Genomic DNA, 25260 nt, shown 5'->3' on the forward strand with positions numbered 1-25260 from the left:
TTGTAACATGGCAAAATGTGGAAAATGTCAAGGGGGTATGAATACTTTTTCTAGGCACTGTATGTGTGTATTTAAATAAAATATTGTGTATGCATGTGTGGTGTAAAAGTCTGTTTAAAGAAAACCTGTCATGATTGGCATTTACAGTATGTCACAAAAGTGAGTACAACCCTCACATTTTTGTAAATATTTTATCTTCATGTGACAACACTGAAGAAATGACACTTTGCTACAATGTAAAGTAGTGAGTGTACAGCTTGTATAACAGTGTAAATTTGCTGTCCCCTCAAAATAACTCAACACACAGCCATTATTGTCTAAACTGCTGGCAACAAAAGTGAGTACACTCCTAAGTGAAAATGTCCAAATTGGGCCCAAAGTTTCAATATTTTGTGTGGCCACCATTATTTTCCAGCACTGTCTTAACCCTCTTGGGCATGGAGTTCCCCAGAGCTTCACAGGTTGCTACTGGAGTCCTCTTCCACTCCTTATGACGATATAACGGAGCTGGTGGATGTTAGAGACCTTGCCCTCTTCCACATTCCATTTGAGGATGCCCCACAGATGCTCAATATGGTTTAGGTCTGGAGACATGCTTGGCCAGTCCATCACCTTTACCCTCAGCTTCTTTAGCAAGGCATTGGTAATCTTGGAGGTGTGTTTGGGGTCATTATCATGTTGCAATACTGCCCTGCGGGCCAGTCTCTGAAGGGAGGGGATCATGCTCTGTTTCAGTATGTCACAGTACATGTTGGCATTCATGGTTCCCTCAATGAACTGTAGCTCCCTAGTGCTGGCAGCACTCATGCAGCCCCAGACCATGACACTCCCACCACCACACTTGTCTTTGTACTCCTAACCTGGTTGCCGCCACACGCGCTTGACACCATCTGAACCAAATAAGTTTATCTTCGTCTCATCAGACCACAAGACATGGTTGCAGTAATCCATGTTCTTAGTCTGCTTGTCTTCAGCAAACTGTCGGCTTTCTTGTGCATCATCTTTAGAAGAAGCTTCCTTCTGGGATGACAGGCATGCAGACTGATTTGATGCAGTGTGCGGCATATGATCGGAGCATTGACAGGCTGACTCCCCCCACCCCTTCAACCTCTGCAGCAATGCTGGCAGCAGTCATACCTCTATTTCCCAGAGACAACCTCTGGATATGACGCTGAGCATGTTCACTCAACTTCTTTGGCCGACCATGGCGAGTCCTGTTCTGAGTGGAACCTGTCCTGTTAAACTGCTGTATGGTCTTGGCCACCGTGCTGCAGCTCATTTTTAGGGTCTTGCCAATCTTCTTATAGCCTAGGGGAGGATGGTGAGCGCTAAGATCAAAAACACAGCCAATGAGAAGAAAAAAAAAATGATTAGAATTTGGGGAGCAATGTGACATCAATAAACAAATGTCTCCAAGTGACAATCAGTGTAAAGGTTCAAGGTAAAGGTCAAAGATAAGTTCAAATGGCAGAGTCCTTGATGCTGGTGCAAATAGCACTAGATGCACTTAGAAGGTCTGTAGCCAGCTCGCAGAGTGTGAAGCAGCTCTGTATTGAACAGACAGGGGGCAAGAGTGAGCGGCGCCAATCTGAGTGCAGCATGTAAGTAACAAGAAATTTATTAGAATAAAAACGCTCACATTAGTGAAGTAAGGTACAGGCATGGAAACATGTATGGCACGCTGCGGTGGTTAAATCCGGGTGGCAAGCAGATATCCTGTGTCTCCCTGTATTCTGGCAGTGCCGGTGGAGTCCGGGGCCCCAGGATTGGGAAGGTGAAGAGGAGGGCTGTCCTCACCTGGTTAACTCGAGTTACTCGAGTTACTCACTCATGTCCGCCGGTCACTCGGCGATCGGCGGGGGAGAGGGAGAATGTCAGGCAGCTTGTGTAAACAAGCCACCTGTCATTCTCCTCGCTGTAAAAACACTGATCACATGGATCTACTATGTAGATCCGTTGATCAGTGTCCTTACAGCTCAAGCCACAGCCAATCACAGTAGAAAGCACGCCCCTAGGGACACACACAGCCCCTCCCTCCCAAATAAAGTTAACCCCTTCACTACCAGTGTATTTTTACAGTAACAGTGCATATATATAGCACTGATTACTGTAGAAATGTCACTGGTAACCCCAAAAATGTCAGTCAAGGGTCCGATCTGTCCGCCCCAATGTCGCAGTACCGCAAAAAAAATCGCAGATCGCCGCCATTACACGTTAAAAAAAAAACACCAAAAATGACAGAAATCTTTCCCTTTGTTAGTAAACGCGATAACTTTTGCGCAAACCAATCAAAATACGCTTTTTGCAATTTTTTTTACCAAACATAGGTAGCATAAAACAAATTGGCCGAAAATTTTAAAAAATTTTGATTTTTACATTTTTTTTGGGGGGAATTTCAAATAAAAAAATGTGAAAAATATTGTTATTTTTGCAAAATGTACGCTCTTTTTTTGTTTATAGCGCAAAAAGTAAAAAGCGCACAGGTGATCAAATACCACCAAAAGAAAGCTCTGTTTGTGGGAAAAAAAGGACGCCAAATTCGTTTAGATACAGCGTTGCATGACCGCGCAATTGTCTGTTAAAGTCACGCAGTGCCGAATCGCAAAATACCCCCTGGTCGTTTAGCAGGAAAATCCTCCGGGGCTTAAGTGGTTAATGGCTGTGTGTTGAGTTATTTTGATGGGACAGCAAATATACACTGTTATACAAAGTGTACACTCACTACTTTACATTGTAGCAAAGCGTCATTTCTTCAGTGTTGTCACATGAAAAGATATGATTAAATATTTACAAAAATGTGAGGGCTGTACTCACTTTTGTGAGATACTGTATATTCCAAAAAGATCCAGCGCCCTTGCTGTGGTTGTAACCAATTGGGTATACTGGCAACTGTGGTGTATACCCAATATCCAATATCAAAATATCAACTATCCCACAGGAGAGGCGCCAGCAAACAAAACTTGGGGTTAAATGGCAATTTGAAGTGGTCAATGTATGTCAAATGACTCACCTCGGCTAGTCACCCTCGCAAAGAATAGGAATATGAAAAAGCCAAAAAATTACCAATCTTCCCTAAAAATGGCAATGCCAGTGGCCCCTCAAGGCATCTGGAGTGTTGGTTACTCTCCTACAAAACCATGTTGTGCCCCCCAACAAAATGTAAGGAATGCTAAAAAGTGCAACCAAAAACTGAGTCAAAATATTTTGCTTCTCTATGGAGTAAAGGAGTAAATTAGTGATCAGAAATAACCTAACCTATTTGTGCACCAAACAAACTAAAAAAGCATGTGCATGACATGATTGGCATTAAAGCTGGCCATACATGGATCGAAATTTGCCCAGTCGCTGCTCAACTTGCCGAATGTCGATCCATTTGTGGCCACTATGAATGAACAGAAGTCAATATTCCAGTCGACTTCTGTTCAAGCGCACTGTTGGTATATTTTCGCTTAATCAGAGCTGCAGGCAATAAATTGCAGCACTGATCAGTGTATTCTGATGGCAGAGTAGTCTCCTTGCTGTCAGAATACAATGACACAGCAGGGAGGAATCCCCCATCCCCAGCAAATCAGATCAATACAGTCTCTGTTTAACTGATGCTTTGGTGGCCAGAAGAGACATCTGGGTCTAATAAAGTTGACCCGTCGCAGCCAGTTTTTTATTTATTTTTTTTAACACTTTTATTGCTGTCAGAAGGGATAAACAAAAACCATCCTAATAGCAATAAAAGAGATAAAAAAAAAAAAGCAAGTTACAGTGTAAAAAAAAAAAAAAAAAAAAATATATATATATATATGTATAATAAAATAAAAGCGTTAAAGCCCAATCCCACCATCAGTCCCACATGCTTATGTAAACAGTGATTGCACCACACATGTGAGGTATTACCATGAACATCAGAGCGAGAGCAATAATTCTAGCTCCAGACCTTCTGTCTAAACTGGTAATCTCTAAAGGCTTTTACAGCATTGTCTGTGGAGATTTTTAGATTCCATGGACGTACACAATTATCTATTTACTCAGCGTCATATCATCTTTACATTTTACCAAACATTTTGGGTATTATGTGTGTGTGTGTGTATATATATATATATATATATATATATATATATATATATATACACAGTATCTCACAAAAGTGAGTACACCCCTCGCATTTTCGTAAATATTTTATTATATTATATCTTTTTATTTGACAACACTGAAGAAATGACACTTTGCTACAATGTAAAGTAGTGAGTGTACAGCTTGTATAACAGTGTACATTTGCTGTCCCCTCAAAATAACTGAACACACAGCCATTAGTGTCTAACCAGCTGGTAATAAAAGTGAGTACACCCCTAAGTGAACATGTCCAAATTGGGCCCAATTAGCCATTTTCCCTCCCCGGTGTCATGTGACTCGTTAGTGTTACAAGGTCTCAGGTGTAAATGGGGAGCAGGTGTGCTAAATTTGGTGTTATCGCTCTCACTCTCTCATACTGGTCACTGGAAGTTTAACATGGCACCTCATGGCAAAGAACTCTCTGAGAATCTGAAAAAAATAATTGTTGCTCTACATAAAGATGGCCTAGGCTATAGGAAGATTGCCAAGACCCTGAAACTGAGCTTCAGCATGATGGCCAAGACCATACAGCGGTTTAACAGGACAGGTTCCACTCAGAACAGGCCTCGCTATTGTCGACCAAAGAGGAGTGCACGTGCTCAGCGTCATATCCAAACAGTTTGCTGAAGACAAGCAGACTAACTGCATGGATTACTAGAACCATGTCCTGTGGTCTGATGAGACCAAGATAAACTTATTTGGTTCAGATGGTGTCCAGCGTATGTGGCAGCAACCAGGTGAGGAGACAAGTGTGTCTTGTCTAAAATCAAGCTTGGTGGTGGGAGTGTCATGGTTTGGGGGCTGCATGAGTGCTGCTGGCACTGGGGAGTTACAGTTCATTGAGGAATCCATGAATGCCAACATGTACTGTGACATACTGACGTATGAGCATTATCCCCTCCCCTCAGAGACTGGGCCGCAGGGCAGTATTTCAACATTTTAACTAACCCCAAACACACCTCCAAGATGACCACTGCCTTGCTAAAGAAGCTGAGGGTAAAGGTGATGGACTGGCCGAGCATGCCTCCAGACCTAAACCCTATTAAGCATCTGTGGGACATCCTCAAACGGAATGTGGAAGAGGGCAAGGTCTCTAACATTCACTGCCCATGGTGGCTACACAAAATATTGACACTTTGGGCCCAATTTGGACATTTTCACTTAGGGTTGTACTCACTTTTGTTGCCAGCGGTTTAGACATTATTGGCTGTGTGTTAAGTTATTTTGAGGGGACGGCAAATTTACACTGTTATACAAGCTGTACACTCACTACACATTGTACCAAAGTGTCATTTCTTCAGTGTTGTCACATAAAAAAGATATAATAAAATATTTACAAAAATGTGAGGGGTGTACTCACTTTTGTGAGATACTGCATATATATATATATATATATTGATAAAAACCATCTATATATATATATATATATATATATATATATATATATATATATATATATATATATATGATGTTTGGGTGTTCTAAGTGGTTTTCTAGCAAAAAAAAATAATGGTTTTTACTGGAAGTGGTTAATAGAGTCCTCAAATGTTTGCTCCATTTATGCAATGGGGCTTTTTACAAATTTCCGTCACTAGTCAATGTGGCTGTGTCTGTTGATGCTTCTGTTTTTATAAATTCTTTGTTTAGAGCACTGCAGTACAAAGAACACATTACACAGTGAAGTGCAGCCAATCATAAAGTGCATAGAAGAGGTCATTGAGCTATATAAGGCAATGCATGATGACAACGCCATGACTGAACATATTGAAAAGTAGAAATCACAAACTATTCTAGTAGAAAACAACAAGCACAATTTTGGGATTATATTAAAGCTTAACTCCAGGTTTACTATGACTTTAAATAGTTTGGAGAAAACCGATCCAAGCAGACTATTTACTGTCCTAACAAATGCGCCAGCTGGAAATGCTACATAAATATTGTACAGCTCTGTGTTTTGGCAGCGGTACTGGGACTTCCTGTCTTATTATCGAGACAGAATTTGAGTTGGGCTAAGGACTACTCAGCCAGTCACAGGAAGTTTTGTGTTTTATGAGTAAATACAAAGTTTCTTATTGGCTGAGGTGGAGATCGTGACATCATCCACCCGCCTTTCCACCTCAGCCAATCAGAGGAAGCCTTGTATTCATTTGTAAAATACAAAGCTACATCTGAATGCCTGAGCAGCATTCTGGGAATGGGACGGTAAGTCCCCATACTGCTGCCACAACACAGCGTTGGATACTATATATAGCTGGTACTACATACAGTTTATATATCAATCATAGAGGGTGGATCCGTTAGTAAAGGACATTGTTTGTTTGGACCTGTTTGGCAAACACAACACAACACAAACTATTTCAAGTCATAGCAAACCTGTATTTAGGCTTTGTGGTTCTAAAGGCAGGACATTTTTTACTTTTAATTAATTCCCTGCATTGGGGTAAAAAATGTCCCAGTGCTTGTATCGCCCCCCCTCATCCTCCCTTATACTTGCCTATCTCCATCCAGTGCTGTGCCCGAGTGCAGCAGCTCTCTCTTCCTCTTCTCACAGTACTCAGTGAGAATAGTGGGAGCCATTGGCTTCTGATGCTGTCAATCAAATTCTGTGAGAAGGGATCGGGAGGCAGGACTGCACCACGCTGTGTGTGACTCGGAAATGAGGCCACAGTTGAACCCCATAGGAAGTGGCTTTCTTTGGTGGCACACAGAGAAGAGGAGGAGCTTAGAGCTCTGGTGGGCGACCTCAGAAGAGGAGGATCAGGGCTGCTCTGTGCAATTCCATTGCACAGAGCAGGTAAGTATAACATGTTTATTATTTAAATTAAAAAATAAGCTTTACAATCACTTTACCGTTAAAAGGATGAATATTGTGCCCTAAGGCAAAGTATACAGCACAGCTGAGTGCCAGATGACAGTGTATACTCCATGTGGCCCAGAAGAGAGGGAGCCTGTTGGCGATTTTCCTAAATCTCGCAGACATAAAATTATGAGTTTACACAAATGTTATTTTGTTCATATTCATAGTACATGCAGTTCTCTCCTTGATCCTTCTGTTACCTTAGGAAAGGGCTTTATTCAATACATCTGTGGGATAATGCCATTTCAAAAAGATGCATAATTTCAATCTGTGCATTAAAATCTTCAAAGCAATTACTCAATACAAATTTGAGAACTAATAACTTCTCGACTAAGTTTTTGGAATGTAAATCTAGTGTGAAAACTTTAATAAGTAGACCAGTGTGAATATAGTAGAACCACAGGAGCTAAATGCATTGTATTCACATTTGTCCATTGTGTAGGACAATTCCATTAAAAGTGTTCTAGGGTGATCAAGGGATTTACTAGACCAGGGATTGTCAAGCTGTCGATCCACCAGTCGATCACGGGCGGGCCAACAGGTGGATCGTGACCATGGCCTTGCCTCCCCTAACCTCCACTTCTCTCCTGGTAAATGCAGAGCGAGAGGCAGGAGCTGGATTGAGAGTGGGAGCTGCTCAGTAATTGGTGTCTAGGTGGTCCAAGCAACCAATCACCAGCTTGCCATTATGAACTCCCGCTCCCACCTTCCACCCAGCACTATGCTGTCTCCTTATCTCTGCACTGCTGTGTGCTACCTATACAGTGCTGTGTGTATGTGGGGAGGGGGGGGGGGTACACTGTTGGAGGGGAGAAAAAAGACACTACTGGGGGGGGGGGGGGCTTGATATGAAGAGGGTCAGATGACACTGTTTTTTATGAGGATGGATTGATGTGAAGAGGGCAGAACATTAAAGGTATCGGACACTACAGTGAGGGAAGGGTTGGTGTGAAGGAGGCAGAGGGCACAGCATTGGGGGGTACAGGACACTACTGTGGGGGGCAGAGGACATTGCATTGGGGGGGGGGTTACAGAACACTATTGTGGGGGGAGGGGTAGAGAACACTACAATGTGGGGGAGTGATGTGAAGGGGGCAGAGGACACTGCGTCTGGGGGGTACAGAACACTACTGTTGGGGGAGGGGGGCAGAGGACACTGCTTTGGGAGGGGGGTGGCAGACGACACTACAGTTGGGGGGGGGCTGAACGTAAAGGGGGTAGAGGACACTGCATTTGGGGACTACAGAACACTACTGTGGGGGGAGGGTGCAGAGGACACTACAGTGGTGGAGGAGTGACGTGAAGGGGGCAGAGGACACAGCATTGGGAGGTACAGGACACTACTGGGGGGGGGCTGACATGAAGGGGGCTGAGGACATTGCATTTGGGGATTACAGAACACTACTGTGGGGGGGGGGGGCAATGGGACACTACAGTGGGGGAGAAGTGATGTGAAGCAGGCAGAGGACACAGCATTGGGAGGTGCAGGACACTACTTTGGGGGGGGGGGGGGGGCAGACGGCAATACAGAGGGGGAGGGGTGACGTGAAGGGGCAGAGGACGCTGCATTTGGGGATTACAGAACACTACTATGGGAGGAGGGGGGCAGAGGATACTACATTGGGGGAGGGGGATGATGTGAAGGGTGCAGAGGACATTGCATTGAGGGGGGGTACAGAACACTATTGTGGGGGCAGAGGACACTACAGTGGGGGGATGATGTGAAGAGGACAGAGGACACTGCTGTGATGCTGTCTTTTTGGGGGGGAGCTTGATCGTTTTTTTTTTTTTTTTAAAGGGCCATGCGTAGTAGACCCCACCCCTCCCCGAGGATCTTTGCTTTCCTCCATGTTGTCCAGACAGATCTTAACCTCAAAAAAGTTGCCTACCCCTGTACTACATTTTATTTAGCAGTAAAGAATTGTCTTTTTCCTAGACTCTCTAGTTTTCATTCATAAAGACAAGTAAAGCTGGACAGCTCCTTCAGTTTATACAGTCAATGTTTGGGAGCCTCTGATCTCACTATACACACATGAACAAAGATGAATGAATAGACGTTAAGAGCGCTTTCTTAAATGGCATTTTTAGGCAGTATGTAAGAAAACTTTAAAGAACTAATAGTCTTTATACAATATGTATATACATAATTTTGGTTTCAGTAAAAAATATCTTATCTTTTGAAGATTTATTCAGAGATTTTTTTAGTAAAATATATATTTTATCTTTAACAGATTGATGAACTGCCGGAGGGAGCTGTGAAACCACCAGCAAATAAATTTCCAATCTTCTTTTTTGGCACTCATGAGACGTAAGTCATTTTTAATGGACCGATATATGTTGTATGCATACCACCCCTACTCTATGATATTACATAAGGAGATAAGATGAAGTGAAGACAAAAAGGGAAGAAGCACAAGATAAGCCAGTTGTAAGAAAGCTGCCTTGCATCTTTGGTATAATAACTCTTAATAACTTGTGTCCATTCAGACAAGGAGCCACAGCTCGTCCTCGCCCCCTATCTCTCCTCATTGGCTCACTGGCTGTGATTGATATCAGTGGGAGCCAATGGCTCCTGCTGCTGTCTCAGCCAATGAGGAGGGAGAGTCCCCGGAGAGCTGAGACAATCGTGCACATTACTGGATTGCAATGGAGCTCAGGTAAGTATTAGGGGGGCTGGGGGGCTGCTGTACACAGAAGGTTTTGTTACCTTAATGCAAAAAAATGTATGAAGGTAAAAAATGTTCAGCCTTTAGAACCACTTTAATTGGTTGCTAGACAATTATGACCACGTTTTGGTTGCCTGCCTATGTGTATCTACTGCCTAACAGGTTTGACTTTGGTTACATAGTACCACAACCTGTTGTTTCTTGCTTCAGCATGATGGTTTCTAAAGAACATTTGGTCAACTTAGGTTATTCTTCAGCAGGCACACAATAACAGATTTACAGTGCTGGAGTCTTTGTTTGCTTTGTTGCTTCTATTTTGAGATAATGGATTTGGTGTCTCATGATTATTTACAGTATGAATTGTAAATCTTTTATTTAATCTTTTATTATACACAGTATCTCACAAAAGTGAGTACACCCCTCACATTTTTTGTAAATATGTTATTATACCTTTTATGTGACAACACTGAAGAAATGACACTTTGCTACAATGCAAAGTAGTGAGTGTACAGCTTGTATAACAGTGTAAATTTGCTGTCCCCTCAAAATAACTCAACACACATTAATGTCTAAACCACTGGCAACAAAAGTGAGTACACCCTTAAATGAAAATGTCCAAATTGGGAACAAAGTATCAATATTTTGTGTGGCCACCATTATTTTCTAGCACTGCCTTAAACCTCTTGGGCATGGAGTTCACCAGAGCTTCACACGTTGCCACTGGAGTCCTCTTCCACTCCTCCATGAAGACATAACGGAGCTGGTGGATGTTAGAGACCTTGCACTCCTCCACCTTCCGTTTGAGGATTCCCCACAGATGCTCAATATGGTTTAGATCTAAAGACATGCTTGGCCAGTCCATCACTTTTATCCTCATATTCTTTAGCAAGGCGGTGGTCTTCTTGGGGTGTGTTTGGGGTCGTTATCATGATGGAATACTGCTCTGCGGCCCAGTCTCCGAAGGGAGGGGAATCATGCTCTGCTTCAGTATGTCACAGTACATGCTGGCATTCATGGTTCCCTCGATGAACTGTAGCTCCCCAGTGCCGACAGCACTCTTGCAGTCCCAGACCATAACACTCCCACCACCATGCTTGTAGGCAAGACACACTTGTCTTTGTACTCCTCACCTGGTTGCCACCACACACACTTGATACCATCTGAACCAAATAAGTTTATCTTGGTCTCATCAGACCACAGGACCTGGTTCCAGTAATCCATGTCCTTAGTCTGCTTGTCCTCAGCAAACTGTTTGCAGGCTTTCTTGTGCATCATCTTTAGAAGAGGCTTCTTCCTGGGACGACAGCCTTGCAGACCAATTTGATGCATTGTGCGGCGTATGGTCTGAGCACTGACAGGCTGACCCCCCATCCCTTCAACCTCTGCAGCAATGCTGGCAGCACTCATACGTCTCTTTTCCAAAGATATGATATGACGCTGAGCATGTGCCCTCAACTCCTTTGGTCGACCATGGCGAGGCCTGTTCTGAGTGGAACATGTACTGTTAAACCGCTGTATGGTCTTATTTTCTAACATTTTTTCTTCTATATGTTCACATTTTCAGTGTAAATTGCATTGTTAAAAAGGAAAATCTTGTCAGGGCATAGGCTGTAACTATTTACATACATGTATAACTTTTACTTTTGCTTTCTTTTTATTAAATTGATTTGTTATGCCTTTTCTCAAATTGTTCTTGGTCATTTCTCTTATATAAAGCATGTGTTGAAATATTAACAATTTGGTTCCACAGTTATTGTCTTTAAGAAGTCTCATATACAGTGAAAACTTAATTGCTGGTCTATTCATTTATTTGGAAATACTTATCTTTGCTTGTCACAAGAATTGCTAAACGATTCTCCTGTAATTCACATTTATGTTTGAGTTTGTCTGTCAGTTCTTTCCTGCCAGAAGTAAGATTTGTGGGAAGATCTTGCTTTACCAGACCCAGTGGTGTGATGTTAGCAACCATTCTGTGTGACAGAATGACTTCTGGTGACTTAGCCACAGTTTCCATCATTGCAGGGGGTCTAAGAATATCTAATAAGCATACCCCTGCCGCTATTCACCATGTAGTCCCTGGTATATCTACTCAGCTTCACCTCCATACAGCTGAAAACATTTCTGATTTGCTCATCGGGTGTTCTCTGGAGAATCTGCATCTTCTAAGACACCAGAATAGGTGGTTCCATCTACTACGTAGGATCCAGCCTTAGGCAGATCTTCTGCCCGGAATCTGTTGGACACCATCTGGGAATTGTTGAGTTGTCATCTCTGGAAAGGAATAGGAATTCTTCCTGCATCAGAGGAGATATTCTGCTTTCTGCGCTGTACAATATTGTGTATTTCCATCTCATATGTGCTGTTCTGGGTACGGGCAATCTCCGGGAATCCAGCTTCTGTTGACTGGTAGTTTCTGGGCATAGGAAGAGGTTCATGCCATTTTGTGTACCTTAGACTCTGTCTGTCTGGTCAAGCCCCAATTAAGAGTGTCCGGGTCTCATGAGTTTGTTGGTGCATAGGTCTTCTGCTTCAGGATCCCCCTGGCAGAAACAGGGAACACTTTAATGGCTGGTTATGGCACTAGACTATACCACAATTCTCAGTTTCCTATGTGCCATTCCTTGTGAGGGCAATCCCCAAGTTCTAGTTTATCTCTTCTGCTAGCCTCTTGCATAAAGGGAGGCACACATATTTTTCAAGGGTGCCATGAACCCTGGTTGGGAACCAATAGGCCATTATCTGCAGAGACCATGATGGAATGCATCCAAGTTTGAATGTTGGTTCACACTGATGTAATTTCTGATGCAACTTGAGTCGTATGACAAGGGAAATCACATTCTTTTCAATGGTGCCTGTTCTAATAATGTGACTGTGCAGTGTGATTTTTAAAAAGGTTCCAGATTCCTCAGGAGTGAGTGTCTATACACCGCTTAGAGATGTCATGCTCTTTCTGAATCAGGGGCCCCCTAAAAAGTCTTCTTGCCATTCCTAGTAGAAACATAGCTTTCATTTTTGATTCTTTTATACATGTCACCAAAGTGGAGGACAATATCCATTAGCATACAAAAATCTAAAATGTGGAAGACCATATAAGTTATGCCCTTTTCAGACTACTTCCAGACCCTGGACAACTGTGGCTCACCCTGTTTGGGTGATGTGGAATGACCCCATAATTAATGCAGCAGGCAAACATTTCTGTCCAAAGATCTGGTTCTCGGTGTATGATGGGGAAAAAAATAGGTTGGGCACCAGTCACTTTATTTTTTTTTTTTCCCTTTTATTGCTGAAATCAATTCTAAGAGAATTTGACAGTTCTTGACATTCTTGACATCACATTTAAATAATAAAAACACTAATTAGATTACCTGTATTAATGCAATACTTGTTGTTTACTTATTGTACCACTGATTCTGAAAGAGCACATTATTATTTTCCCATTGCAGTGCATTTTTGGGCCCAAAAGATCTGTTTCCATACAAGGAATTTAAGGACAAGTTTGGGAAGTCAAACAAAAGGAAAGGATTCAATGAAGGATTGTGGGAAATAGAGAACAACCCCGGAGTAAAATTTACTGGGTATCAAGTAAGCAAATGTTATTGATTGCATAATATATAGTTTGAATTAATTAGTTGTAGTTTATGCTATGAAAATAGAAATTACTGTAGTATTTCTGTACATGTACTGCTTATCTTTGGGCTCCACTAAAATATAGGAGCCTATTCATAAAACATTTGTTGGATAAATGTCCAGGGTCGCTGATAGGGGGGGACCATCGGTCCTTCTGTAGGGGACTCGGGCACACAGGGGGGCCCAGAGAGCAGGAGAATCTCTGGATCAGAGAACGGAGGATGACAGAACAATGCCCTCTGTGTCTCTCACACAGCAAACAGAAAACCGTTTTTTCCCCCTCTTCCTCCTGCCTGCTCTCAGCTGCTGGATAAAAGACACACATGGCTGGATTTAGGGGGTGCTGGGGTGGGATGTGCCCACTCAGATATCAGTTCTGCCCCCCAGGCCGGCCCTCCCTTAAAAGTTGTGCCTGGCCGGCTGCCTCTGTGCTCCTTCCTCCACCCTTCCCCACCCGCACTCCGAACCGGGACTAGGAGACTGCAGCCTGGAGGCTGAAGCACTAAGATAAGTAGAGGCAGAGAGGAAAGAGACAGGAGGTGCACTGTGTTGTGCTCTCGCCTCCTGTCAGAAGAGCACTGGTCTATACAGCGCATGAGACAGGTTTGCTCTTACTGTAGATCGCATTGGACTGTACACATACACAGTCTGATTACCGTCCCCTATCCACATATCCTGCTGCTGGGAGGTGAGTGGCCCTTGGAGGAGATAGGGGGCGGCAATTCAACTGTGCATGTGTGCAGTTCAATGTGATCTACGGTAAGAGCGATCCGGCTGTATAGATGAATGGTCTTCTGACAGGAGAGAGCACAAGACAGCACACCTCCTCCTGGCTTTGTAGTGGCTCCCCCCTGTAAGTTGGGGGAGGGGGATGGGCGGCTATCTGTGCTGGGAAGTGTAATGGGGATTTGGGGAGGGGTGGTGGGGGATTTGGGGAGGGAGGAAGTATTTTTTGCTGGGCAGGGTAATTTAGAGGGAGTTGTGCTAGGAAGAGGGATGTGTGGGAATTTGTCCTAGGAGGGGGATTGAAGAAAGAAGATTTCTGTTGGGGGGGGGGCTTTTGTGCCAGGAGGGGGGATTTGGGGGAGAAGATTTGTGCTAGGAGAGAAAACTTGAAAAGAAAGAGGATGTGTGCTAGGCGGGTGATTTTTTTGGGGTGAGGGAAATTTGTGCTAGGAGGGGGAATTAGGGGATGGGATTTGAGCTGAGGGGCGGGATTGGGGGAGGGCAAAGATCTGTGCTGGGAGGGGGGATTGGAACTGGGAGTTGGGGGAGTATGTGCATTATTGCTTGGGGATAATTTTGATTTGAAGATGGAATTTATGTATAACGGAAAAAGGGGGGAGAGCTAGCCCAGGCGTGCCATAATCCAAGGGGAGAATGCAAGAAAAAAGGAGGGGTCTAGCAAGTGCCGACCTCAATTGCGGACTTTAGAGGCACATCATTGGATCTTCAATAAGTTGAATAAAATTCTCATTTTATTAATTCATTCCTAAAACAACGGTATAAACAAACACCGAAAGGTTAAAAGATTGAGGGGAAATACCCTCAATAAGGATTCGTAGTGTACACAGCATGGGGTAAAGTCATTGTCAATATACAATACATGCTATGATATAAAGTTGTTCAACAGTAGATTAGTCTGGATAAAGGTCAACGCATTTCGCGGCAAGCTTCATCAGGACCACAGACGGATATACATCTTCTTAATAAGAAAGACATGACAGTAATTAGTAACATGCATTTAACCTAGAAAAAGATACAATGAGAAATACAACAATGCATAACAATTGTAATTATTCAAATAGACCAACCTCATAAGGTGCAAATATGCATATGGTTCACGACAGGTATAAAGGGTAGTAATAGGACCCCCGCACACCAGTATGGAATACTAGGTGATAAAATAATTTATATAAGATACAGAAACAAAAAAGCTCATTGACATATAGGCCATATAAAAAAAGAGGAGTCATGGTTACCTAGGAATCTTGATATAAGATAAGGGACGGCAGCGTCACAGGTGTGTATGTACAGAAAAGACACTCTGTAATCAGCAAATATATAAAATAAACTACAATAAATGGTCTGAAACCCAGTTGGGTTGTGGTTTCTGTATCTGATGAATATACGCCTGTGGTCCTGATGAAGCTTGCCGTGAAACGCGTTGACCTTTATCCAGACTAATCTACTGTTGAACAACTTTATATCATAACATGTATTGTATATTGACAATAACTTTACCCAATGCTGTGTACACTACAAATCCTTATTGAGGGTATTTCCCCTCGATCTTTTAACCTTTCGGTGTTTGTTTATACCGTTGTTTTAAGAATGAATTAATAAAAAGAGAATTTTATTCAACTCATTGACTATCCAATGATGTGCCTCTAAAGTCCGCAATTGAGATCAGCACTTGCTAGACCCCTCCTTTTTTCTTGCATTATGTATGACGGAATGTTTGTCCACTATTAATGATTTTCACATATTTTTTGTGAAAATATAGTTTTGATATCTTCGTGCGGGGGGGGGGGAGGGGGAGGGGTGAGGTAGTTGTACAGGGCCTTGTGAATGTCACAAAGCTGCAATAATGTTGGCAGTTATTTCTGCCTAGATTTTGCATGTTCTCCCTGTACTTGCATGGGTTTCCTCTAGGTACTCTGGTTTCCTCGCACTCTCCAGAGACATGCTGGTAGGTTAGTTGGCTCCTGTTTAAACTGGCCCTAGTATATGTATGAATAAATGTGAGTTAGGGACTTTAGATTGTAAGCAGTGAATGTAATGTGAATGTACTATATATTTGTTTGTTTACAAAAGATTTTATTAGAAAGTCAATACAAGAAAACAATTTAACTTTTACACAGGTCAACAATGTAACATCGAATCTATATATAAAAATATATTGCATAGAAAAATACTCTGAAAACATAGCAAGTGTGCAATAAACGTTGGTCATAATATAGCAGAATATAAAGTAGTCAAATACACCTGAGGGGTCAGAACTGTCTAGTTAGACATACCATATAGGTTAAGAAGTACTAACTGGTCCAACACAATTGTCCCAAGAGTCCCATTTAGCATGGAATGTCATCATGGTGCTATGAAGGGAATGAAAGATTTTTTCTGTTAGTTTGATGCATTCCATCCTGGAGAGCACCTGAGACCATACTAGAGTATCTGATTTCCAATTACAAGCTATCATCCATTGAATGGAACACACCAAAGTATGAATCAGATTAGATGTAGATTTCGGGACACCAGGGACTTTTACAAAGAGCAAGCATATCTTAGGGGAGAGAGAAACCTCTGACCCAGCCAATCTGGTCACCAGTCTCTGTGCCTGATCCCATATGGGTCGCAAACATTTGCAGCTCCAAAAAATATGAAGTAAATTACCTTCTTCTGGACAGCCCCTGAAACAGAGGGGAGAGACTGAATCGTAGAAGGAGTGAATCAAGGAGGGAGTCAAATACCATCTTGTAACTACTTTTAGGGGTGTCTCCCTGCATGCACTAGAGCGTGAACATTTACGCATGTTTGAAATCATGTGTTGCCACTCCGGAATGGAGAAACTACAGCCTAGGTCTTGTTCCCATCCAGTCATATACTTATGTTTATCTGGGAGGGTACTAGTAACAATATGAGAATAAAGGCTAGATATAAGCCCTCGATCTCTAGGTGAGGTGGAGCAAATGTTTTCGAAAATGGTAAATGGAGGGTTTAGTGTGAGGAGGTCCTGTGATTGAAAAAATGCCCTCACTAGAGTATAGTGGTCCCTTTCAGAGCTGGGAAGACCGTATAAATCTACCAGTTGTTCAAATGTACAGAAAATATTGCCTATGGAGAGCTTTTTGAGGTTCACCAGGCCTCTGGTTATCCAAGGGGATAAGTCCTCTCTGCTTAGAGGGAGTAAACCTGAGTCAAAGTGTCCCAAAAAGGATGTTAGCGGAGAGACTCGCGACAACAGACCCAAGGGGGTTTTAAATTTCTGCCACAGCCTGTATAAATGAACAACAATTTTGTTCGCAATTGCGTTATAACTAGACGGCTGTGCACCATTCCAGAGACCCGCCGAGAGAAAGTTCGGAAAAACTGCGGCCTGTTCGAACGAAAGCCAGGGAATGCTCTCGGGGTCTGCATTCCATTGAGCCATTTGAATGAGTTTGGCGGAGAGATAATAGGACCATAAATCTGGAATGCCCAGGCCACCCTGGGATTGGGGGGCATAAAGTATATGACTGTTATATCTGGATCTCCTACCGTTCCATATGAATTTAGAAATCTCCCGCTGAAAAGAGCTAATATGAGATTTAGGGACATTAACGGGGAGGGCCCTAAAGAAGAACTATATATTTGTAAAGAGCTGTGTAATTTGAAGGCGCTGTATAAGTACCTGTAATAAAGAAATAATACATTTCTTTAATAGATTAACTCTTATGATCAGCATTGCCATCTAGTGGCCAAAATGTGGTGTGTTTTCTCATTGCGTTACTTCAGAAAACTATACCACAATATGGTCACTGATTAAACTGACAGGTATTGTAATTGATCTGTAACAGAAATTACTGTCCAAATACATGCTGCCCGCATTTGTCCAATGAATGTTTTATAAATACACCACATAGGGCTCCATTCACAACGTTTTTCAAAATACCGCATTGTTAGGGAGCTGGCGGCTGCAGGCATCCTTAACAACCAGTGACTGTCATGGTTGTTAAGGAACATGCGGCCGCCGCATCCTTAAATACCGATTAGTAATCGGTTGAAAGTAAAAAAAAAAGAATTGTCGGCAAGAAAAAAAGGGTATCTATAGCAGGCCCTTCGGTCTGATTTTGAGGGGAACCCCCAAGCCAAAATTAAAGAAAAACCAGACCCATGCAGCCCGGCAGGTCAGGATGGAGAGGGGGGGGGGGGGGTGACGAGCAGCAACCCCCCTTCCTCCTGTAAAAATACCAGGCCACATACCCTCAACATGGGAGGGGGGTACTTTGTGGCGGGGGGGCTCTGCCCATCAACATGTGGCCAAGGTGCTGCCCCAAAGCACCTTGTTCCCATGTTGAGGGCATGTGTCTTGGCATGGTTCAGGAGGAGGCACTCGCTTAACCCCCCCCCCCCTCCCCTTTCCTGACCTGCCGGGCTGCATGCTCAGATAAGGGTCTGGTATGGATTTTGTGGAGGACCCCACAACTTTTTTATAATTTTTTTATTGCCGGGAATTCTTTTTTTTTACGTTCAGCTGTCAGAGGTGAACCCCACTGATAGTTGATCACTCATCAGTTGTTACTGGTTACTAAGGACACCGCCGGCCACCAGCTCCTTAACAACCAGTACACATTCCTTAAAAACAGCATGCCTCAACCACTACTTAATTACCACATGCATTTAATTATTTATTTCCTTCTGTGAATTTAGTTTAACGCCTGTTTGTGCAGTATTTACACAGCGTTTTCAGAGCTTTGCAGTAAATACCGCAGAACAGTATAGTGAATTCAGGATTGCGTGCGGTATTTAGGGGAAATGTGTCTGGACACCTACATACCGCATGCGATCTGGATCTGTGAATGGAGCCCATAGTGTCTGCACTGATAGTTGCCCAGTACACTTCGAATTGATTGTGTTATTTATATAGGAAAATTGCTGAGAAATAACAGTATAGTTGTGCGAATTACTAGACCCTTTTCTGCAAAATTCCAGCCAGGGTGAATGCTTTTCCTGTGCATTTCTATTGCACACTATCCCTGGAATTCATAAACATTGTCGTAGATACTGTCTTGCGGTAGTGCAACAAATGGTGGAACTTGCAACAGATTCATGTACGTGCTGGTAAGGTGTATATAAATTGGAACTCTGATGGAACTGTTGCAGGCATCTCTTCTGCAAAGTGGGAAGAGTTTTACGGACAAAGAAGCTATATGGAGAAGTTGGGAGAATAATAGAAATGTATTGAATATCAGTTTCATAGAAACAAAAGTATAACTAAAGGCAAAACTTGTTTTTTTGTTTTGGATAGAGTGGAGAGTGATTGGAACACTTGTCAGTTTTTATTGCTGCCTGTGTCTCCATTAGGGGATTCATCCTCTCTATTTGTCCTGCTTACCATTATTGTTGAAAGTGAAAGTAAAAAAAAATCCCAAATTTTGAGTTGTCTCCAGAAAAGTAATTGATGGGAAATCTTCCAATGGGGACACAGATTTTGCAAAAGCGTCTCACATGTGTCCTAAAAGTGGCACAGCGTGTGCTTAATTGTTAAAAGCGCTAGACAGGTACATGAATTTGGCGCACACTGTGCCATGCATGCAAGACACTTTTGCAAAATCTCTGTGCATCGGTCTTCATGAATTCTAGGGAATATGTTAATTTGCAACAATTGTACCATTTCAGTCATTTTCTGTTTTATTTTTACTGGGTGGCTGAAATTCAGGAAACTATAAATAGTGTGTTGTTAGGACAGGTAGAATGCTGAAAAATGCCGCACATGCAATGGTAAAATAAAAATAGTAAAAGGTACCTTACCTATAAAACATAAAGTGTATTTTCAGTAGCACACACTCTGAATTTTTGTAATATTTCTCTAGAAGTTACTTTTGATGAGACTTCCCTATTTTTATTTATTGTATTTGCTTCCCCTAGCGGTCACCAATTTATCAATAAATGAGGCGAGCATTCCTGTTTAATAGGGATCCATACTGGGAGGTGTACACAGTACAAGCTGCTTTCACAAACCTCCTTTTGAACATGCTAGTGGTTGGTGCTGTTTCTGGCTTCGGTACTTTTTAAATCACAGGCCCACAACAAGAAATCCAGCAGATTTAGTGAAAACACCTACTTTGCATACTTGTTTGGCTTCAGTCACTGAGAACATTCTCAAACTGTAGGATTAACACCATGCTTGGACAATACATTCTTAGAAGGAGAGATCAGCAATGGCAACAAGTGTCCCTCTCTGGTTTCCTTTAGTAAGTGAAAATTACATAAATCTAAGAAGTTCCTAAAAATAATAACAGTGTTAAGGTATGGGCACCTTGTGCTGTCTGCAAGTACGTATGTTTGCCTTTAGCTTGATTCCTGTGTTCCAGTGGAGTGCATTGAATCCTAGGCTCAGGCTGTACACAGAGCCCAAGCTTTTGTGCCAAGTATCAGTAGGGGGTCTTGGCACTATGCTTCAACTCCTGTCATTAATGTATTTCATCCCATGACTAAGATCCAAAGAGCTCCATGTGGTTACAGGGATTCATTTAAAGGCTAACATGGATATTTGCAGCTGCCACTAAATGCCTGCATATGAACAGAAATTGCACTTTAGGCACATTTACATTGGTCCGATTTGACATGTTAAATCGTATGCCAAATTGGAGGCAATTGCCCGAAATGGCACTGTCTGAATTGGTACGACGCCGACTTTGTGGCGCCGCACTGATTCTCAAAAGTAGTTTCTGTACTACTTTTGGCGATTTGGGGGGGGGGGGGCAATTTCCATAGGCATCTGTGCAGGAACCCGCACAGATGTCTGTGAAATCGCCCCTGAAGTCGGACTGAAATGCCGGCCTGAAATTGTGCTGAAATCGCACGATTTTAAAACGGCCCCAGGGTGAACCCGGGCTTAGGACGATATCATGTGAGATCTGATATTACTGACATGTTCTCCACATATTTCTAGTCCATGCACTTTCTGCTTCCTTCTCCTTTTTCTTCGTATTTCCTTCTTTCTGATTTTTCTACACAGAATTAGTTGATGCAAATGGCCGTCCCTTAAACTTCTATTTTCAAAACTAATTGCATTAAAAATAGGGAAAGAAGGTATAAAGAAAGACCATGCAGATATGCAAAAAGAAAAAAAAAAAAAACACAAATTAATACACAAATTGTTTAAATGTGTTTCTAAAATGCAAATACTGAACTGAATTTGACTTGATTTCAGTTCTAGTACTCCGTGTACAACAGCAGGAAATCTGGCTACACATTATACAATCTTCTTGTTCAATTTCCTTTAGATTTACCTTCAACCATGTAGTGCAAGGGCCTGCCTAATTGTATACAAATTGAAAATTATTATTATTAAGGATTTCTATAGCGCCAGCAGTTTACGCAGCGCTTTACAATATTAGAGGCAGACAGTACATTTACAATACAATAAAATACAAGAGGATTAAGAGGGCCCTGCTCAGAAGAGCTTACAATCTAATGGGGTGGGGCAGGTGTTACAAGAGGTTGTTAAGAGTAGGGAATGAGATGATGGCAGATTAGTTGGCGGTGTGATAGGCTTCCCTGAAGAGATGGGTTTTCAGGGATCGCCTGAAAGCAGCTAGAGTAGGGGATAGCCGTACAGGTTGAGGTAGAGCGTTCCAGAGGATGGGAGAGGCCCTGGAGAAATCCTGGAGACGAGCATGAGAGGAGGAGACAAGGGAGCTTGAGAGTAGGAGGTCATGAGAGGAGCGGAGAGGACGGTTTGGGTGATATTTGGAGACAAGATTGGTGATGTAGCTCGGGGCAGAGTTGTAAATGGCTTTGCATGTTGTGGTTAGTATTTTGAATTTAATTCGCTGGGCAATCGGGAGCCAGTGTAGGGATTGGCAGAGAGGGGAGGCAGACGCTGAGCGGTTGGTAAGGTGGATAAGCCTGGCAGCAGCGTTCATGATAGATTGAAGAGGGGATAGCCTATGAAGTGGTAGGCCTATGAGAAGGGAGTTGCAATAGTCAAAAATGTTTAGGTTTGACCTCATATTATAGGGTTGTTGGTAAATCTAAAGGAAACTTGTACAAGAAACTTGTATAATGTGCAGCCAGCTTTAGACTGAAAGGGAGAGGCAATACTTAGGCCCAGTCAGGTGTTCTGCTTTCCACAGCTGTTGTGGTAGTCCATGCTTGTGTGAAATGTGGACGTGGGATTGGTGTGGTCAGGAACCGCAGCAGTTCGGTGTCAGACATTTTCAAGGAATGAGGTGTAATCAAATGCTGATACCAGAAAAACGGAATATATAACTAATAATAAGCCTTATTGATATACATATTTTAAGTGTATTTGTGTGCATTGTAAGGCCTATAAGTAAAACATATTTATATTTGTTTTTTAATAGATGCATCTGAAGGTGAGCATGAACTGCAGAAGCAGAATACAGTAGAAGAAAGTACAGTGAGAAATTGGTCATGTACCGTGGTGAAAGTTCTACTGGAAATATGCAATAAGTAATACACAGAAAAAATACAGAGGTGGAATATTGAAAGCTATAACAATGGATTCTTGGTTACAAAACAAGATGATGGAAATGGTATTGAGTCAGTAACCGGCTAGATGTTTGCTTTTTCTCTAACCTGTAGTAGGAAATCGAAACCTAGAGTCTGATTGGCTGAAAATGTAAACACCTCTACTTTGGACTTTTTTTGTTTTAGATGTCCATGTGGCAGATAAAGACATTTTAAGTATATAGTCAGTTTTAGAAACACAGGCATCTGGAGTCCAGTACTGGTCCAGCTCAAACTACTTCTTTCAGGATGTCTCCAACCTACAAGCTGACCTCAATGCACTGTTTAATTGGGCAACTATGTGGCAAATGAAGTTTAATGTTGATAAATGTAAAGTTATGCACTTGGAGGCTAAGATTATGCATGCATCATACATACTAGGGGGAGTATAACTGGGGGAATCAATAGTGGAGAAGGATCTGGGTGTTATGGTAGATTAAAAGCTCAATAATAGCATGTAATTCCAACCTGCGGTTTGCAAAGCGAGCAAAATCTTTTCTTGTAATAAGAGAGGTTTGGACTCCAGAGAGAGAGAGAGAGATCATTTTTCCCCATATAAATCATTAGTAAGACCTCATCTGGAATATGCAGTTCAGTTTTGGGCACCAGTTCACAAAAAAGATATTGGGGGACTGGAGAAAGTGCAGAGAATGACAACCAAGCTGATAAGAGGCATGGAGGAGCTCAGCTATAAGAAAAGATTAGAGGAACTGAATTTATTCTCTCTTGAGAAGAGATTAAGGGGGGATATGATCAACATGTATAAATACATAACTGGTCCATATAGTGAACTTGGTGTTGAGTTATTCACTTTAAGGTCATCACAGAGGACAAGGGGGAACTCTTTATGTCTGGAGGAAAAGAGATTTAATCTCCAAATACGGAAAGGTTTCTTCACAGTAAGAGCTGTGAAAATGTGGAATAGACTCCCTCGAGAACTGGTTCTGTCCAGCTCAGTAGATTGCCTTATAAAAGGCTTGGATTCTTTCCTAAATGTACATAATATAACTGGATACTAACATTTATAGGTAAAGTTGATCCAGGGAATATACGATTGCCTCTTGGGGGATCAGGAAGGAATTTTTTTATCCTGCTGGAGCAAATTGGATCATGCTTTGCTTGGGTTTTTGCCTTCCCCTGAATCAAATGTAGGTATAAGATTGTGTATATAGGGTTGTATTTTATTTCTCCCCTTTATTGGTTGAACTAGAGGGACTTGTCTTTTTTTTTTTTAATGTGTCTTTTTTCAACCAGCCTAACTATGTAACTATTATTCTAGACTTGGTCAGGTTGATGTGATGTTTGTTGGGATTAGGGGGGAGATTGGGCATAGACAGAGGAAATTAATATGATTTTACATTTGGGGGATTGTGATTTTTTTTCTAGACTGTTGAAGTGCTTTACAAATACTATAATACATGGAGGGATGCACATTCATTGCTGCTCAAACACGGCCAATGTCCACAGGCTTTCAAAAGCTTTTTTTAGTGGAAAGCTGAAAATGATGCTATTTGCTTCAAAGGTAATAGCAGGCCAGTAAAAAAAATGCACAGATTTGCAATGGTGTATCTAAACCATAATTTTGGTATCATGAATAATATTATTGAGGCAATATGGTGTTCAGATACTAAAAGGATGCAGTCATAATGTTTTTTCGTACACCTATGCAGCTATTTAGGCTTCTAAAAATCCACTGTTTTTAATTTTAATATAATAATGTATATTTTCCTTTTGGTTTGACCATATTTCCAGAATGTTATAATGCAAAGTCAGCCTGTACATTGGTGGTCAACTTGAAAATAACAGGCTTTAACGGCAGGCCCTGACACTTCCACGCACAATAGCAGTGTACTATGATGTGTTGAGGTGCATTGCATCAAGTTTTACAGCCCATTCAATATTAATGGGCATTTTTTTACTGCAATGCATGCTGTATAGAAAGTTTGGGTCATCGGTGGTGTTAGTGGATGCAATAATAACCTCCAGCATTGGTGTCAGTTACCGCAATACAACCACTCTGCACTGGTGTTGGTGATCATAATATTAACCCCCCAACACTGATAATGTATTTAGTTCTAAAAACCCCCAACATTGGTATCAATGACCAGCATAGATGTGATTGACTGCAATAATAAAATCCAAAATTGGTTTCAGTGGACACAGTTATAACCCCTGGCATTGGTGTCAGTGACTACAATGACAACCCTCAAACATTGGAGCCAGTGACTGCAGTAATAACCCCCAGCATTGGTGCCAGTGACCAAAGTAATAACCCCCATCGTGGGTGTCAGTAGTGGTGCTGTTTTTTTGTTTAATTTCTGTTTATTGAAAGACAAAGAAAAACAGAACATAGACCATACAATCCGACATGAAATACGGAAAGTGACCATGGAGCAGTATCAATGAGTGCAAGCACACCCAGTCATAAAATAAAAAAAAAATAAAAAAATCTGAAAAAACATAATAATAACATAACATCTTGCATCATAAAACCAATGTCGGAGAGAGCCCATAGGAAAGCGAGAGGATAGCAAAAAGTAGAAAAGAAAGAGAAAGCAGAGGAAAGAGAAGCCAGGAAAGAAAGGGGATAAGAGGTGAGGGAGGGGGTGGGGGGAAAATTAGGCCACGGGTGACTTATGTACCATTCATTAAAAACTTTAATCAGTTGGGATCATATTAGAAGGTGATAAACCAATGGAGGTGTCCTCAGTGAGCAGGGCCACATAGGATGAAGTGTTTTTAAAAGAAGACCAAGGTTGCCAGGTA

At 42.0% G+C, this 25260-nt stretch overlaps 1 protein-coding gene across 1 annotated transcript in view; it reads left to right on the forward strand.

The window, feature by feature from the left end:
• HDGFL3 (HDGF like 3) overlaps positions 1-25260 on the forward strand; it is an 84195-nt gene that overhangs the window by 40290 nt on the left and 18645 nt on the right. Inside the window, exons 2-3 of the mRNA XM_082252749.1 lie at positions 9193-9269; positions 13071-13209. Coding sequence (XP_082108875.1) covers positions 9193-9269; positions 13071-13209 — 216 coding nt within the window. The remainder of the gene's footprint in view (positions 1-9192; positions 9270-13070; positions 13210-25260) is intronic.

The sequence above is a fragment of the Pelophylax lessonae genome (genome assembly GCF_965119305.1).
Source record: "Pelophylax lessonae genome assembly, chromosome: 4".
In the NCBI taxonomy this organism is placed as follows: domain Eukaryota; kingdom Metazoa; phylum Chordata; class Amphibia; order Anura; family Ranidae; genus Pelophylax; species Pelophylax lessonae.